Source organism: Xiphophorus couchianus, chromosome 4, assembly GCF_001444195.1.
Source record: "Xiphophorus couchianus chromosome 4, X_couchianus-1.0, whole genome shotgun sequence".
Lineage (NCBI taxonomy): Eukaryota > Metazoa > Chordata > Actinopteri > Cyprinodontiformes > Poeciliidae > Xiphophorus > Xiphophorus couchianus.
Window position 1 is genome coordinate 16,050,115 of NC_040231.1, and position 17,794 is coordinate 16,067,908.

General features: G+C 36.2%; 2 protein-coding genes across 2 annotated transcripts; both read right to left on the reverse strand.

Moving 5' to 3' along the window:
• Positions 1-460: 460 nt before the first annotated feature.
• On the reverse strand, positions 461-10,405 carry ogfod1 (2-oxoglutarate and iron-dependent oxygenase domain containing 1). Its single transcript, XM_028016056.1, has 13 exons — positions 10,159-10,405; positions 7,638-7,783; positions 7,518-7,564; positions 4,636-4,736; positions 4,437-4,553; positions 4,262-4,353; positions 4,060-4,188; positions 2,724-2,837; positions 2,569-2,648; positions 2,246-2,502; positions 847-975; positions 710-768; positions 461-635 (listed from the first exon to the last, which is right to left on the reverse strand). Exons 1-13 carry the CDS (start codon positions 10,316-10,318, stop codon positions 480-482), a joined length of 1,587 nt encoding a protein of 528 aa, XP_027871857.1. The 5' UTR covers positions 10,319-10,405; the 3' UTR covers positions 461-479.
• A 1,509-nt stretch (positions 10,406-11,914) lies between these two features.
• On the reverse strand, positions 11,915-17,366 carry nudt21 (nudix hydrolase 21). Its single transcript, XM_028015999.1, has 7 exons — positions 17,110-17,366; positions 15,418-15,618; positions 15,277-15,340; positions 15,114-15,203; positions 14,210-14,285; positions 13,986-14,100; positions 11,915-12,411 (listed from the first exon to the last, which is right to left on the reverse strand). Exons 1-7 carry the CDS (start codon positions 17,229-17,231, stop codon positions 12,390-12,392), a joined length of 690 nt encoding a protein of 229 aa, XP_027871800.1. The 5' UTR covers positions 17,232-17,366; the 3' UTR covers positions 11,915-12,389.
• Positions 17,367-17,794: the final 428 nt, after the last annotated feature.

Sequence of the window (17,794 nt, forward strand, 5' to 3'; positions counted from 1 at the left end):
GTTGAACTACGAGTCTGTGCAGCTTGTACTGGAGGCTTCATTGATTTTTGTGACCTATGACCTTCACCTCTGCATAACCCAATCCTGCTTTAAGCTTCTCCACACAACTCAAGCCAAATGTTGGCTTTTATTTAGGGGAAGTAGGCGAAAGGGGCTAAATATAAATTCATGACAAAATCTGTCACTCTGCTACATGAGAAGTTGGAAACCAATTTGAATTTAAAAAAAAGTTTTTTATATGTTTGGGTTTCTTTCTGGATCATTTACCAGCAGATTTGGACAAGCTCAGGATGTTAATACAATTATATCTGTTTTGACTGTCTAAATATATTTATAAAGTAGTTATTTACCAATACAATTTACATTCATACTATATTTTTAAAATATGAAGTTCAGCGTGAATATTAACGTCCATCTTTCAATGCCTAGCATAATATTTATGGGAAAAAACTCAAACATACACAGTGACAAAAATATGTTTATTCATAGTAGACAAAAGAGAAGTCATAAAACTCTCTGCAGGTGGAACTGTCCACCTGGGAGCTTTTGTGGTTGACGTGCTTGACAAATTTGAGGGTTTCTTTGTCCCTGTAGACGAGAGCGAGAGAGTTGTCCTCTGGATACACAGTGAGAAGCTGAAAAATAATAAATTAATGATCTTCACAGATGTGCAGTGCAAATATTTGCCTTTATACCGGTCAACACTCACCTCCTCATCTTCTTCGTTGGCAACATAACACGTGAAACCCCCAAACTCTGCCTCCCAGTCTGTGAGACATTCATTCTGTGAGTATTATAGTAAAAACTTAAGGGTCAGTTTACTGTGTGTGTGTGTTTGGGTTTCACCTGCACAGCCAAAGGGCAGGATGAGGTCCAGAGCGTACTCCGCCTGTGCAGCCTCAGCATCATGCAACAGAGTGTAACCACCATGAGACCAACGACGCACTTCTCCACAACACACAGGCGAGCTCAGCTCTGAAGATCAGACCACACAAACAAACCTGTGACTGAGCAAACGTCTCAACTACGGCTGAAACGATTAACCGGATTAATCGTGATTAGCTGAACGTGAAACAATCCTCAACTAATTTAGAAATCGCTTAATCTTCAAATGTAGAATACAGACACAAATCGGCAGTTTTGCTGAAAGAGGAACATATTTAGAGCAGTAATTAAGCCAAAACTCAACAATATACATAAAACAGGGTTTTATTTTAACAATATTATAAACGTGAAGTTTGTCAAAATTTATTTATTTGAATTTATTTTGTTTAGTCAACAAGTTGTTTCTCCAGACATTTATTGGTGTTTTAAGTTCTATTCTTGGCAGTTGGTGGTTACCATAGTAACCGGTAACTGACAGCTCCTCCCCCTTTTTTCTGTTGCCGTCGGTAACCGTGGTATGCATCAGAATGAGCTGTGTTTTCTTTACAAGTTTTATATTTTAAAATATATGTTGGACAAATTTGATATTGTACAAATTTCACAGATGAAATCTGAGTAAATTTGTTATGTTTTGTGTTTGTTTCTAAATGTTATCATTGTTAATGTTGCCCATTTTAGCTACAAATGTTAACTTCTGCTAACTTCTCATTGGGATATATTGTTTATGGTTTATTCTGGGTTATTAATTATATTTTACTTATTGTATAGAGGCAGAAGCTGCTGGATTGATGTTAACCACCAACTTGATTTTCTCTTTTCTTGGAATAAATACAGTGAACCTGAATGTGTCTGTTGTGAAGTCGACCTACTGCACCTGAGATGAATATAGAAGGGTTACATAATACATATAGTTTACATTTAAGATAATAATAAACCTTGATATGTTCTACCCAGATCTCCCCAAGTGGGATAGTTTTACCTTAAGCCGATTTAAAATCTGTAAAAACGAAAATCTCAGCCAAGAAGAAAGAGCTGAGCTTTTCACTATATATTTTTTAAATATATTTTTTAATATATATACAGATGGATCCTTTGCTAGAAATGATCAAGTAAAGGAAAGCTGCATTATAGGCAAAAAAATGTTTAATTTCTGATTTAAAATAAACCAGAAGTATATTAGAAATACATTAAAAGCTGGTCACAATGCAATGTATTTCTAATACTGTGTAATGTAGGCTTGCGTGGTTAAATAAAAAATCTGCAGAATGTGCCAGTTTGTTTTTTTTTCTGAATAATCGATTATTGATTTCTAAAATAATTGTTCATTGCAGTCCTAATTTCAACCCTCATTTTCACATACTTTTCCCTCCATTGTCAGCGCCTGCCTTTGATGATGATGACGATGATGGCGATTCTGCTGACGTTCCTGCAACCTCTCCCTCCTCTTTGTCGTCCTTCGTATCTCTGTCTTCGTCCTCCTCATCTGCCGGACACAGGTAGTGCAGCCGGAGGCCGGTGAAGTTGGAGAGGAGGAGGAAGAAGGCCTCTGAGCGGAGCAGCTCCCAGCACACACTCACACACTCTGGCAGGGAGTCGACAGAGGCTGATTCATAACACCTAAAACAACATTTAGCATGAGAATCCGCTAAATGTGAAACCGCAGAGCTGGCCGACGTCACCCACCTTTTATTGGGTGGACCTCTCTTCATCCACTGAATGCCGGTCTGTCGCAGAGCTTCACTCACTTCCCTGAACTTCTCCTCCTGAGGAAATAATCTGACAATAAACCTGGAGGAATACCTGGACACAGGAAGTGAAGACGAAGGCAGAGCTGCTACCTTTAGAAAATCTTTGAGCTGAATTTCAGAGTTGTCTTCAAACTCGTTTTGGATCTGCTCTTGGTAGGAAATATCCAGGTACAAAGGATTGACCCACTCAAGCAGCACAGTCTCCTGTCAGGAGCAAAAACAAACTGTACGTTACACAATTAATGGGCTGTATTACCCGCTTACTGAATTTTTAAACAACTTCAGTAAATATAACATACAGTTCTCAAATGAGTTTACTGAGTTTTCCAAACAGACAAATTTAAGCATTTTCAAGCATTTTTAAGGTAAGTTTTAGTTTTCCAGCTGCACACTTTGTAATAAAAGCAATACAAATGAACTAAAAAACAACAGTTTCAATTCACGGTTATATGATTTCATTTCATTTTTTACAGTTATTAATGTCCTGTGATAATATTCTGTATTTTACAGCAGAGACAAGGTAAATTAAAATATAACAAATGTTATGTTTTTAAATCTCTCTCTTACACACACCCTACAAACCTGAGAACAAAACACTAATTACCATGAAAATCACCCAATGCCAATAATGTTGTTTAACATATAGAATATAACACCTAATTGATTAAATTCAAGTATCTTAAAAGATTTCAAGTAAGGGAAAAAGCAAAAGTAATTCTATAGTATTACATTACATGATTACTGCATCTATAGTATGCAGTAATCATACCTAGACTTGATGATTTAAAAATATCATTAATCAATAATCAATAATACGTCTGATAAAATATTCAATAGTTTTACTGAATTCCAATCCAGAGCTGCACAGCATTCTGGGGGATGTAGGCAGAGGAAAGGCTTTAGCTGTTCAACCTCTCAAAGCTGACGAAAATAGGTTGGTGGAATCAACTCACTCTCTCACTCTTGGTTGCCTAGCAACTCGCTCTTTAGTTACCTAGCAACAACCTGTTAACTGGAGCAGGAGCAGTTTAAGTTTTCACTCTTGTGCCTCGTAACTGCTTAAAAATAGAAAAGATAAAGCGGAGTGAAAACTGGATAAAAGTGGGAAAGATCACATTTTCAGCTTGGCAACAAAACTTTATCAATAATTATTGATATCCACTGATAGAAAACACTTGATACGTTTTTTAGTCACAGTGTCTAGTCCTACTATGCTATCAAAATAGAACAATTCTTGCTTAATTGGCCCTTATCAATCAATCATTATACAACTCACAGAAGGAGCGAGTGAAATAAAACCCACTTTTTGAACATATTTTCTGTAATTTTGAATTTCTTTTTTTTTAAAGAAAAATAAGCAACAAAAAAAAGAAAGACTAATATCAAAAATCTGAGATTTTAATGTCTCTTTCCCAAAAGCACTCACATCTCTGGGTAAGTGTGGATGCTTGAGGATGGACGGCTCTTTAAAACGAGGAGGACGCTCCAGAGAGGGTCCATGAAACCAGCCGCTCAGAGACAGACGGCACTTGTCCTGTGATAAAACTTCAGAAACCTGCAGGACAAAAGCAACAACAAAATCAGCTCAAACCAACCCTGTACTGAGAGTTACAAACCCAAATACCGACCTGGTGAAAAGATACTGGAGACACTTCGAACAGGACGAGGGTGTTCCAACACGGTACGAGTGACTTCACGACATTCTCCGGCTGGAAATTACCTGATGACAGTGTTGACAGTTAGCAATACAGCTGCACACACACACACACACACACCCACACCCACACACAGAGAGGTACCTACTGTCTGTGGAGTAGAGATCAAGGCTGCCCCCGTCGCTGCTCTGCCATGGAGGTACAAGATACAAAATGAAAGCCGCGCGCCTTCCCTCCAACTCGTCATCATGGCACAAAAGAACATCTTGAAATGGCACAAAATGCGATTTACTGTCACCAAATGCAGCAACTTCCTCTAAGTCTCTGGGGTTGAGTTTAAATCTTACCTGTATGCTCATATTTAGCACAAGAAATATCCACGGTGGGCTCCAGCTCGACCCCCAACACGTCCCCGAGCCAGGAGCGGAAACGCCCAAACAGAGCCGCCCTGAAGAAGAAGAAGAAGAAGAAGAAGAAGAAGAAGAAGAAGAAGAAACACTCAACACAATAATAAAACTCAGAGACAACAAACACACGACAGTCTGCCATGACATTTGCTGCTACATGAATTATTGATGATCACAAACAGAGGGGGGCAACTCTTATTGTATATTTAATAGCAGCATTTAATCCCCAAGGCTGGATTGCATTAATAGGTGTGCCAGCTTATAAAGTCAGTGCCTTATGTTTGTGAACGGAGACAATTCGTTTAGTTTTTATATCTTTTATTTAATCAGAATTACAGCTCTCTGTTATAAGAATGTCAAATTTCTATGTTGGTAAAGCTTTTTAAATGTAGTTTACTCAAAAATGAAAGTTAATGCAATACATTTGATTAAGAATCATAATCAATAAATTAAACATATTTTAAACATGAGAAAAATTTGAAAATCAATAATGAAGGTGAATAGTGTTGTAGAAAAAAAATGATAATAAATAAGCTTTATGATTTATTTATGTATTTAATTTATTTAACCTGTCCATACACATGTCAAAAAAACAAGACAAACTAGTACAGAAAGAGATAAACAATATTTAAATTCCTGTCAACACACATCATCTCTCTTTGTCAGGAGTAGAAATGAATACCTGGGTGGAGAACTTGTTTCTCCTTTTTTAAATCATGAAGACAAAACATTAACTGCTTACCATATCTAGAAGCTACAAATAGGACATTCGGTTTTTCTTACTTTATGTCACTACAGTTATAAATTGAAAATGTATTAATTTTACACATTTGTAACCTTCCCCCCGGGTCTACTTTTTACATAGATACTATTTGGGTCAATTTGACCCAGCAGTCAAGTTGAAGTGCAAAAAAAGATTTTAAAAAATGTCCATTTCTATATGTTTCCTTGCAGCTATGAACCATATTTCACCACACACACACAAACACAACACACACACACATCCACACGCCGACACACACAAGCCCGCTTTCTCACTACTCTCTTTACTTCACTAGGAAACTACGAGAAAGCAGGTGTTCATACAACTTTTGACTGGAACATTTTCTGTTCCCGTGGACAAACTCCACCCACACTGAGTGACACTCAGCAGAAGTGGAGGAAAACATAAATACTCTCTGCTTGACTCATTTATCTTGATTTTAATCAGCGGGTCAATTTGACCCTGAACAGTATGTGTGTCTCAAGTTCAATTATAAAGATCAACCATTGAAAAAAAAAAAAAGTGTAATATAATTTTTTTTTACCAAAGATCAATTTCAAGAAAATTTTTGTTTTTTTGTGTCTAGGTTTTTTTTTTCAGTGGACATTAAAAATTTAAATTTCATTTTTTATGTCAAAGTGAGTAAATGAGTAGGCTGTCGTCATTGATCCTTAATTTCTGAGCAATAATAATACATCATTGCACAAATATTGATTGAAATGGTTAGTATTGGAGTTAATAATCACATACAAAAATGTTTTGGAATAATTATTGGGTTTCTGACACTACTGCAGGATTAAACACTCCCCGGGTCAAATTGACATTATTGCTGTACTCCAGAAACAAACATAAGAGGAGGGTTAAATCATCATGGTCTTACACTTCCTTCACTAAGCGCCGTCCTATGACGACATAAGAGGTGATAAATCACTGGCGCCCCCTGGTGGAGGCGACCATTAAATCAACAAATTCAAAGATTCATAAATTAATAAATAGGCAGTTTGTGAATAAATAATCATAATAATAATGAATCGTATTAGTTACGCAAAACTTTTTTAGTAAGCAATGCGTACATTAAGCTTAAAATAGGTCATGCTTTTGTCAAAAATAGATTAAATGTGAACAGAAATATGACAAACATTACAATTTACTGTTTTGAGACAATGTCAGACGGAATCTTATAGACCGAATATGACTTATACGAGGTCTTTATGACTGAATTTAAGTTTGTTTTTCTAATGGAGTGATTCCCACACTGTGGGTTATGAAAATCAGGTGAGCGATCGTAACATTTTTTTAAGAAATAAAACTATTTTTTAAATTTCTGTATGAAAGAACTGGCTCTATTAATCTGGTCTTTTTCACATACCTGGTGCCCCATTTGTTTTTTATTTATTTATTTTTTATGTAGATGGCTCCTTTAGTGTGGGTTGAGTTTTGTTTTTGTGCTTTTTTATTGTAAAAGAAATCCAATTGTAATATTTTTAAAGAGATTAAAACAATTGTCAAAACATTTATGTTGCCTCAAATTAATTATTTTATACTGACTAGAATTAATCTTTGCTCTTCAATTAATGACAAGATTTTCTGCCGTTAGACAATAACAGTATAAAAATGAAAGCATCTTTTAATTTAGTTACACTTTATGTATTTTTCTCACATTATCTGAAAAATGTAGAACAGCAAAAAAGGCAGAGGCATGTTTTCCTGTTAATCCTCTTGTCTGCTCTGAAGTTTGAGCTGAATTCAGCCGTCATTAATGCACCTGCTTCTGTAATGTGTTTAAAAAGAGGCCGCTCTGTCAGGTAGGAAATATCGATTACAGCAGAAGCAGGTTTGTGTGTCTGGTATCGGTGATAAGCTCTGGATCAGGTGCAGGAGCAGAAGAGATTAACCACCCATTAAATGTCACATCAGCACCTAAACTGTGAGACAATAACCCACACGTACAAATAGAAACAGGACGTCTTGGGTTTTTTTGGAAAAAACGTGCTTCTTTTTTTATTAACAGAAAGCATTTAAATGTTTCATCCCAATCTGGATTTATTGTTTTTGTTACCTTATTGCTGCAATGTGTGGCTCTTTTTTCTTCTTCAGATCATCTGACTTAAAGAGAATAAACAAAATAATTAAGAATTGACCACATTCCAGGAGAAATAAAGCAGGGTTTGATGGTCACCTGTTTAAACTTGTACAGGTCGTTTGATTTCTCGTTGAAGTTGAGCTCCAGCAGCTCTCTCTGCAGGTTTTCTACAAAGGTTTGGCTGCTCAGGAAGTTCTTGATTATGCAGTGAGGGAAAGGGTGGCAGTCCAACTCCAGATCTCCTGCAGCAACAATTATAAAAGAAGAAATAAACATGTTTTTATAATATATTAACCTCCATTTTGAAAGGCCAGCTATACAAAGACAGCTAACCTAATCTAATAACTGCAAATGTCAATAAGGAATGAAAGATTAATTAAACCTGCACAGGAAAAATAACTTTTTTGACTGTTTTCTTAAGAGAAAAAGGAATGTAGCATCATGGGTGTCCAAAAGCAAATATTTTCTATAAAATGACTTAAACTATTTTGTTGATTTCAATAAAATCATATTTTTTTTAGTTTATTATTAAGCAGACAAAATAATAAAGCCAGAAAAAGTTTGTTATAAAAATACATAACATTTTTGTGACCCCATATGTTTCAAGGTAAAGATTTTGGCCTTCATGGCAGAAAGTTTGGACAAAACTGAACTAATCTGAGCGAACAATTAATTATAAGGAAAGTCTTATTTATTATGAGGATTATTTATGTTAATCACAAACTACAGCAATCTCTGTAGATTGCAAATAGATCTCAAACATAAGTGTTCAAGAAAGGATAAGTGAGTTTTTTTGGGAACATTTCTACATCTGCAGAATTATGAAGCAAATAAATGGAAAATACACATTTTCCTCATCATTCTACTTTTATCTGCTAAAGTGAGAATTATGAACAACTCAAAACCTTCCAATAAACATTTCTAACATTTAAAGAAAAAGAAAAACATCAGTGACCAACTTAGCCACCCAAACTGACTACGAGTTGGATCGGGTCGAGGTCAGGTGAGGAAGGTTTTCCTCTTCACTGGCCGGGTTGCCAGATCTGACTGACAGTTTCCAGCCTAAACAACATAAAACCAACCCAACTCAAAAAAAACAGCACAAATCTTAACCTCTAATGAAACTTATGTTAATAGAACCAGATATAAGTTATGTGTCATCGACTGCATTTACAGACTTGTGACAATTCACAACATATTTTATTGTCCATTATTATATTCTGACTAGAACCAGATTTTGTGCCGCTATGGCAAAATCACAATAAGCAATAAATCAATTAATTCCATGCTCATTTAAAACAAGCTCAATAATTTCAATTCGTCTCTCTTTCTACCAGAAACTGGTTTTCAGTCTGGCACTTTGGTCTCAACTAGAACTCTTTTTGAAGGACAATTTAGTTCACAGAGACTTCAGAATTGATTTTAATTATGTTTTGGTTGTTGTTTTGTTTATTTATTTTGAATATTTAAAATGTTTTCCAGTTCCAGTAAAACGTTTATTGCATTACTGTTCCATTATTAATATATTAGCTGAAAATGATCTCAGAAATAACAATATTATGGTATATTGAAATTATTTCTAGGGCAATTTATCGTTCAGCAAAATTTGTTATTTTTGACAGCCCTACCAGTAAACCTGAATGAACTGAAGAAATGGTTTAAAGAGAGGACTAATTACAGTCAGAGTAGTTAAAGCAGGGGTGTCCAAAGTGAGGTCTGGGGGCCATTTGCGGCCCTTAGAACAATTTTGGGCGGCTCTTGATTACAGTTCTAGAATAGCCTAAAACTGGTTTGCCGGTTCATGTAGATTCACATTTAAAATCAATATTGGTGAAATTTCCATTGATGCCTGGCTGTTTAAAAAAGATACAGACAATTAAAATATTAATATGGAAAATGTAACGTGCAGCACAAAGTATTCATCCAGGGTTTTCTTTTTAATTTACATTATCAGTAACGAGAGTCGAAAACATCCAGTGGTTTTTACTAAAATGCAGGAACGACCGTTTAATAAACTGTTTGTATGGCAAAAGAGATACAAAAAGAATCTATCAAAAAAAAGTAGCATATGGTTTGCCTTTATTTAATCTGGCAAGACCCTCTTTTGTTTTAAAGCTACAAACAGCTTTGCTTATTTCGCTAAAATAATGCGTGCTTAGTTTGTTTATTTAGCAAGTAAAAATGAAAATTGTTGTAATTATTTTTTTTTTTTTTAAACTAAGCATTTTGTGGCCCTGGGAGTAGATGCAACCTGACATTTTGGCCCCCCGAGCCAAAAGGTTTGGACACCTCCGAGTTAAAGTTACTGCAGCGAGACGTGGTTCTCATATATTATATATGTACTCTCTTTCCCCCTAGGGTTTGTGTTTTTGGATTGCAACAAAACGAGCAGGTAGAAACGATTGCCACAAAAAAGAGCTCGCCATTTCAATCATTTAATCAGGCAAAAATGTCAAGTTTCGCCATAGCAACGTGAATACATAAATCGTACAAAATTGTAGTTTTAGAGTGGAACCATCGCGGTCTCCCACCAACACCTCTAGGGGCCTCTGGATTGACCTAATAATAGTACTACAAATATGACCAGTCCACGGGAAAGGCGTTGTGCTTCACTGGCCTTTGCTGTAGTGGGTCCTGTTGCTCCACGCCTCCTTCACCGCTCGCTTCACCTCCTCCTCCTCCACGGCTCCACAGAGATCCACGGTCTCCACGCTGCTCCTCTTCTTCTTCTTCTTGTCCGTGTCTCCGCTCTCATTCTGCGCTCGCTTGCAGCTCATAGCTGGGGAATCTCTCCAACGTAAACTTTACAGACACCGGATAGCGTGGAAGCGACGTCGCGGGTAAATGACGTCAGAAGGCAGAACTCAGTTGCCCAGCGTGATGACTGTCAGGCTGTATTGTTTACTTTAATTTTTCTTTTAGTTGTAACAGACCCGTTATTATGTACTTTTACACATTTGTTAGGAAAATAACAATATTGCTTGTATAGACTAAAAACTACTTATTAATATATTATACATATTTATTTATACATTTGTTTTATTTACTTTAAATTGCAAGATCTTTTAGTAACATCAGTATTTGTGATTTTTTTAAAATATATTTTTATACCATTATTCCTCTGTTAATAGGAATAATCCTTTTATTACATTAAATGACAGATTTAATGTAATCTGACATTATAGTATTAAGTTTCTTTCTTTATGTTATTTGTTCAAAAATAAAGTACATTTTAAAAAAATCCTGCAATAAGATTCAATAAGATTTTTAAATGTATTTTACCAAAGAGGATTTGAGCTTCTAAAAAATAATTCTGGCTTAATAGAACTCTGACATGAAGTCAGCATTTTAACAAAAGGTTAAACATTTTCCGAAGCCTGACCAAAAAAAAAGCCAGCATTGTGAAAGTAGTTTTTTCCTTTCCACTGACTGAGAAACATTGAAATAATTTTAAACAGCCCACTTATAATATAAATGACTTATTGATCAAAGGAAAATATTTTTGAATATAATCCAAACAAGCCTATCAATCCTTCTAGGACTCACTGTACATCAAAACATGTTGAATTTACGTAGTTTCAAAAAGTAATAAATCTTCACCGTTTAGTTCAGTTAGTGGCTTCAGTGAATCATCTTAAGTATTAATGTGAGACAAAGGTAATGTCCAACAGCGATTGCTCTACTTTGGACAAATGTCTAGAACAACTATTGTATAATAAGAGATAAAGACAAATGAATGACAGGACAGTACTTACAAAAAAGCACAAAAATGTTTAACTTACTAGTGAAATGAACTCTTTCTGACTTACAAACAGCAGGTATGTCCATTTGAATCACCTGCATTTATGAATAATTACATTTCTCATTATTCCAGCATTGCATTTACATGTAATCACTTGGTTAATACACATCAGTCTGACAGTACAATGCATCACTGCATATAACAGTGAAAATACCTTAAAAAACTATAATAATTTGATCATTATTTCTGAGGTACAGATTTTCAGAAGCACTATAACACCATTTTTATTTTTAAACAACTGATAAAATCTTACAGGCGCATCATTTAAATCTGCCTGTAAGACAAATCCCAGGGCAAAGTCCTCCATTATGTGCAGCTGGGTGCCTGAAACCCAGACTTCCACAAATTAATATTGTTTAGTGGTAAAAATAAACAAATGTCATGAACACATTACTGTGAGTGACGTCTATTTTAAAAGCATTTTTCATGTTGCCCATTGAGACTAAAGTAGCTTGATTTAAATAAATGCTGTGGATGGTGTTTTTATTCATTCTGAACTAATTTCATTATTTTTCTGTCCAGTATAAACTGCTAAAGAAGAGGGACCTTTAATAAACGCCTGCTTCTAAGATGGCAATAACATGGATTTATTTTATTACGCTGCAAAGTCCTTCCTCTGTGTTTAAAAGCATAAACTTGACAGATTTTTTTTTTTAAAAGTGCTTATCAACATTCAGTACCTCTAACTTTATAAAACATACTCAAAACAGCTTTATTTTTTTAAAAAGACAGCATTGTTACAGGTTAAAACAACAGAAAACACAATGTTGTAATTTTTTTAATCAAACATTGTCAACCTTTAGGCAAACATAAAACCAGATTCTGGAATAGAGACCTGCATACTACAAAAGGCTGCAGCTTCACAAGTTTAAAAAATAAAACAAAAACAACTCGGACCGTATCATTTTCTCCAACAACAACCCCGTAGACTTTCTATTTACCAGACTTAACAGGTGTTGGTTTCGTAAAAGATAAACAAGAGACGACGTCCTTTCAGCACAATGCTTCTGGCTGCACTCACAGAGACAGCCACACTGTTGGTCAGGTTAGTTGTAGATAAAGTTGAACCTGAGAAAAACAAACAAAACAGGTACAACCTGAAACCCTTCAACTCTGATCATTGGTGTCAGCTTAGATGGAGAGCCATGACTTTGTAGGTTTGCAAATTTGCAATCATGGTTTGATAAGAAGCATTTTTTTAATCATAAAGGGAATAAGAAAGGGTGATTTTAGTAGCTGTTCTGATGGTTTTACGTAGAGACGCTCCATTCAGGTTCTTTGCTGCCGATCATCCATGAGGCCGATCTCTGCCTATTGCCTGGAATGGCTGTTAATTTTTCGATTTAGGTATAAATTATACTGTTATCTGGCAAAATGGAAAAATTATCTGGCAATAAATTCACCTAATTTAGACATAATAGACGTATTTTAATACATATGTAAAATCTTTTTTTTTTCCAAGTTACATGCTGCAGCTTTAAGCAGCTGTTCGGTGAGAGAGTTCATTGTCTGGTAGAGGTAGACCGGCACTCCATCTGTGAAATATTACTACCAGTAGCGAGTAGCAGCGGTCCAACAACGAGAGCAGAACCAGCGTCTTTCACCGCCAGCTCGAAAACATGAATAACTTTTTGTGTTGTTTGTTTAGCTTTCTGATCGTGATGCTAATCCGGTGAGTGTTTATAATAGTGCGCTGCTTTACCTGCTATCTGTCCGCTCCGGCTGTCATTTTTTTCCCGCATTGAGCCTCGATGTAGCCAAACTCCGTCAAGTGTTTGTTTTTTAATGTCATATTAGATTCGTTGTGTTGATGCATTTTGAAGTGTTTCACCCCCGAGGTAATTTTCCGCCGCAACACGCAAACTTCCCCGTTCACTCAGAGCGTTATAGTTCCACACGACAGGATTTGTTGCTGCGCACTTGGGCCGTGTGAAGGAAAGAGGAAATAAGCTGCACACGCAGGCTGAGAAGTGAGGTACAGGTGATCGTTTTGGTGATCGGCAACAAGAGACAGTGATCGGCGATCACCGATCATACACTTTTTCACAGAAATTGGCCTATTATGATCTGTGGCCGATCAATCAGCACGCCTCTAGTTTTATATGATATCTGCATATAGTATCTAGTAGTAGTGGTAATATTCTACATCTAGAAGGCATTTAAAATAGTGATTTGAATAATTTTATGACTTTTGTAGATTCAAACTATGTGCTTTATATTGTAAGCAGGCTATCAATCTTTTTTTATTTTCCATATTTATAGAACCGGCTGATTCAGCCAGCTTTAATCTACAAAATAAAGTTTTTGTCCTTTGTAAAGCCAGACGACTCTAAAAGTTGAAAATGTAACAGAATTTTAGCTTCATCGCATTTCCTTTCAAAATTAAAAACGCTCATAAAACCTTTTGTTTTCAACTTCAGAGAAATTGTGTTTTGTACCATCAGAGGTAGAAGTGGCTCTTTGAACTGAAGTCATGATAAAAATCGAAGCCTTCTTTACTTTTGACCCTCTTCTCATCTTCATCGTCAGTAAAAATTAACCAAGGAAGAAAATTAGAATGTTTCTGGTAGCCAAATAGCCAGAATAAAGGTTTGTGCATCCTTCATAACAGAGCTGCACAATATTAATGAAACATGCTTTACCTGCTCAGTAGCTGCGGTAGACTGGAAATGATTGGTCCATATCCAGGAGCGTTGTCGTACAGTTCAAACAACGGAGCAGCCACCAGCTTATAATTTTTGGGAACGGCAAATAATGCTGTGGGAATATTATAGATTTTAAATGCAGAGACGATCAATTGTCCTCATTTCATAATTGCAGACTTTAAGTTTTCAGCACTTTTGAGGTAATAAAAAGAAATGCTGACCTTTCTCCTGCAGCTGAACCAAGAAGAGCTTTTTATGCTCCTTAGGTTTAGTGATGTGAGCTGGAATGTACGGGTACTGGAAGATGAAAAGCACCGCATTAGTTCACTCATGAAAACATGGATTTAAAGGGGACCTCTTGGGCAAGATTCCCCTTTTTTTACGTTTTGTGCTTCCATTTTGGGTCTCTACTGCTTCTAAAAAACACAGCCCATGTCCTTAAAAGTAAACCACCCAGAAAATAAATTTATGTTATTTGATGTCTGGAAATTGTGCAGATTTAAAAACCTTTACAAATCAGAAGGCACTGCCCTGTCACCTAGCAACCCCAGCAAAGCCCAGCCCATTACCTAGCAACACAAGCTAAGCTCAAATAGGTTTTACTGCTGTATGTTCTGCACAGTGGCTGCTGGAAAAGACTATTGTTTTGTTGTTGACTTACCAACCAAAAAACAACTGGCTGCTTTGATGTTGATTGTGCAGGAGGCTCTACTTCTGCCTTTCAAATATGTTTGGTTGTATAGTTGCACATCTGTTTGCAGCCATTTTCATGTGCAAGTGTAAATGTTGAATTACGAGGCGTGGTGAGCAGCAGCTTATTTGGATTTAAAGTGAGAAGAAGCCCCAAACTAGACTAAAACCAGACTAAAATCTCTTTATCAAAGAATGATGATTTTGTGAAAAAATTTAATTAACATGTTCTGTATACCCCATAGACCCATCCTAGCCTTCAGGGAAATACAATAGGTCATCTTTAAATGTTCATTTTATCAACATGAAACCTAAACAAACTCCAACATGACTCAGGATCTGTGGCAGGAAACAGGAAACGTCTTCCCTGTGTTGAATTCTGCAACAAATCTGCGCATTACATAAATATGTAAACACATTCCTTGGCATACCAACCTGCGGAGGCTCAAAGTTGGGGCGCCACCAGTTACCGATGCAGTCATCTATCACCCAGTCCTGCTTCACCCCGTCTTGCCGCCCGAGGATCTAATAACCAGTTACACGGTTAATGCAGGTCAGTTTCACACCAATCACAGAGGCAGAATCAAACAGCGGCTACCTCAGTCATCAGGCGTTTCAGACCCTCCACCTCGTCTTCTCCGGGATTCAGCTCTCCACCAGGCCTGCAGGACAGACACAACCTGTAAACGAGCAACTCTGCAGCCCAGACTTGCTTCCTGCAGCAGCACCAGCCACTCACAGCTTGAAAAACGTTGTGCCCAGCTGCAGCAGGAGAACGTGAGGCAGCCTGTGCTCGTGAACGATGAGGACTCCCTCTACTGTCCGGCGCATGCCCATCTTATCAAACTCTTCACGCATTCTCAGGAACCTGGCGGCCACAGAGCTGTCTTTCTCGTAAAGAGGCTCCTTGGTGCCAAACGTGTAGTTCGTGAGAGGATATCTGGGACCAGAAAGACAAAACATGCTTCACTTGGCCGCCAACTTTGTTTGTAGCTTCTCAAGGCAAAACAGAAACAAAACTAAGAAAGTTTACAAATTTACATTTTGGTAAAAAAAAAAAAAAAAAAAAATTTAGATCAGTGTTTTGAGTGTGTAGGGAGTTCACTCTATTTTTAATCCACTGCACAACTTTACTGAATGAATGAAACACAAAATAAACAGATTTTATGTGTGACCACCGTTCTTTTCTAGGTAAAATGTTCATCCCAGAAAGCCCATTACTTTGTATCAGAAATCTAGAATATAGCTTTTTGAGCATCGTTTTCAAATTTTTCATAACATTTTCCAAATTCAAACAGAATGTGTTTTAATGTAAAGTTTCGTTGATAAAATTATCATTTTCTACATTGAGGAGATTATCTTTTAGCTACAAAAAAAAAAAGGATTATTCAATTATAGTCTATTTTAAACTCCAAAAATGTGGAACATTAATATAAAACATTTGCTGAAGGTTTAATCAGAACACATAAAACTAATTAGAAATTATACCAGACATTATGTGAATATTATCTTTTGGGTGAATATTTTTTTATATGTTTTAATGTACATTTACATAAATTAAAAGAAATGCTTAGCTTTTAAACTCCTGCAGTGTAGTTGTACTCCATAGAAAAATTCTGATTTTCTGCGTTGAGTTGCTTAACTTTTAGCTAAAAAAGGAAAAATCAATTAATTCAATTAGACTGTATTATATAATACTATATTATACAATAATATGTAGAGAATTAATCAAAACACATTTACTGAAGGTTTAATCACAGTAACATAACACAAATGATAAATTATTACGCAATTAACACTGATTATTTAATACACAAATCTGCTGGAGATCAGAAATGTGGTGTAAAGTTTTGAAATAGGATTCAAACAGCATGTTTTAATAGTAGAAATTATTATTTTCTGCATTGAGATGCTTAATTTATAGCTGAAAAATGGCTATTCAGTTAATTCAATTCCAATCTATTTCAAACTTATATAAGCAAAGCGTCAATAAATGCGTTTAATCAATACGGATAAAAAAAATGTAATTAAGCACCAATTACTTAGTACATAAATCTGCCGTGGATCAGAAAGATTGTGTAAAGTTTTGTCATTTAAACTTGGCGTTTTATATATTAAAAGCCAACAAATGAGTTAAGCATAACTATTTAGAGTAATTTAGATCAAAATCACACATTTTATGCAGAACCTTCCACTTCACTGATAAATAATATTCCCTTATGATTGCCAAAGCAAACTACAGCCCAGATGCGACCATAAATACCGCCTTCACAAGTCAAATATTTGTGATTTTTAAAAAGATTTTGGTCACTATGTTGCACAAATCTGCATCAAAATAAATAATTTGTCACAGCCAGAACTGCCTCAGTCGTTCCGGACACTTTTCCACATTAGTACCCAGACTGAGGGCTGCAGGCGGTACTGGACTCACAGGTTGATGGTCCGCTCCAGGGTGAGCGGTTTAGCGGGCCCGCTGATGTATTTGCCCCCGAACTGCTCTCCGCCGCGGCGCGGCCACCCGGTGGACGAGCGACTGGGCTGCACGACCGACATCCTTTCCTACTAGTATGAAAACTCCTGCAGATAAAAGGCAGGAAACCTGGTTAATCTACTGACGGACAAAAGAGAAAAAACAGCCCGAGCGCTCCACTGCACAGACCCCCGTCTCCTTTGTTCTTCCTCTTCCGGGTGAAATCTGCGCGGTTTGCTTGATGTCCTCGGCAGCGACCCCTGCTGGTCCCGGTGTGTTTAGAACCAGAGAGTCACAAAAAGTAAACAGTTTGTGGAGTTCATTACTCAATATAAACAGTCACAAAGGTGAGGAGAGTACCCGAAAATTATACTCAAGTAAGATTAGCACTACTTCAGTTTATATTTACTCAAGTAAAAGTTAAAAGTAGCCGTCCAAGAAATTAAAGTAAAAAAGTATTTCATTTATATTTGAAAATTACATAATCAGACAGGCCAAAAATATATAAAAATGGTTGTATTTTAAAGATAATTCTTTAAATAAAATAATTTAAAAATAATAAAATCATGTAAAAAAAACAACTATTTCCAAATATTTTTTTTCATTTAAAAACTTATAAAATTGACACACAAGTGTTTGTGTCTGG

Bases quoted from the DNA above. Each gene is read 5' to 3' on its own strand.
- ogfod1 (XM_028016056.1), bottom strand. From the start codon at position 10,318: ATGAGCTGCAAGCGAGCGCAGAATGAGAGCGGAGACACGGACAAGAAG. The intron at 2,838-4,059 runs GTGAGTGCTTTT...TGCTCCTGACAG, and splicing joins ATCCACACTTACCCAGAGAT to GAGACTGTGCTGCTTGAGTG. The intron at 769-846 runs GTGAAACCCAAA...AATGTCTCACAG, and splicing joins CCTGCCCTTTGGCTGTGCAG to ACTGGGAGGCAGAGTTTGGG.
- nudt21 (XM_028015999.1), bottom strand. From the start codon at position 17,231: ATGTCGGTCGTGCAGCCCAGTCGCTCGTCCACCGGGTGGCCGCGCCGC. The intron at 15,341-15,417 runs GTGAGTGGCTGG...TCTGTCCTGCAG, and splicing joins GGCACAACGTTTTTCAAGCT to GCCTGGTGGAGAGCTGAATC. The intron at 12,412-13,985 runs GTAAAGCATGTT...TGTTTTTCTCAG, and splicing joins CTACCGCAGCTACTGAGCAG to GTTCAACTTTATCTACAACT.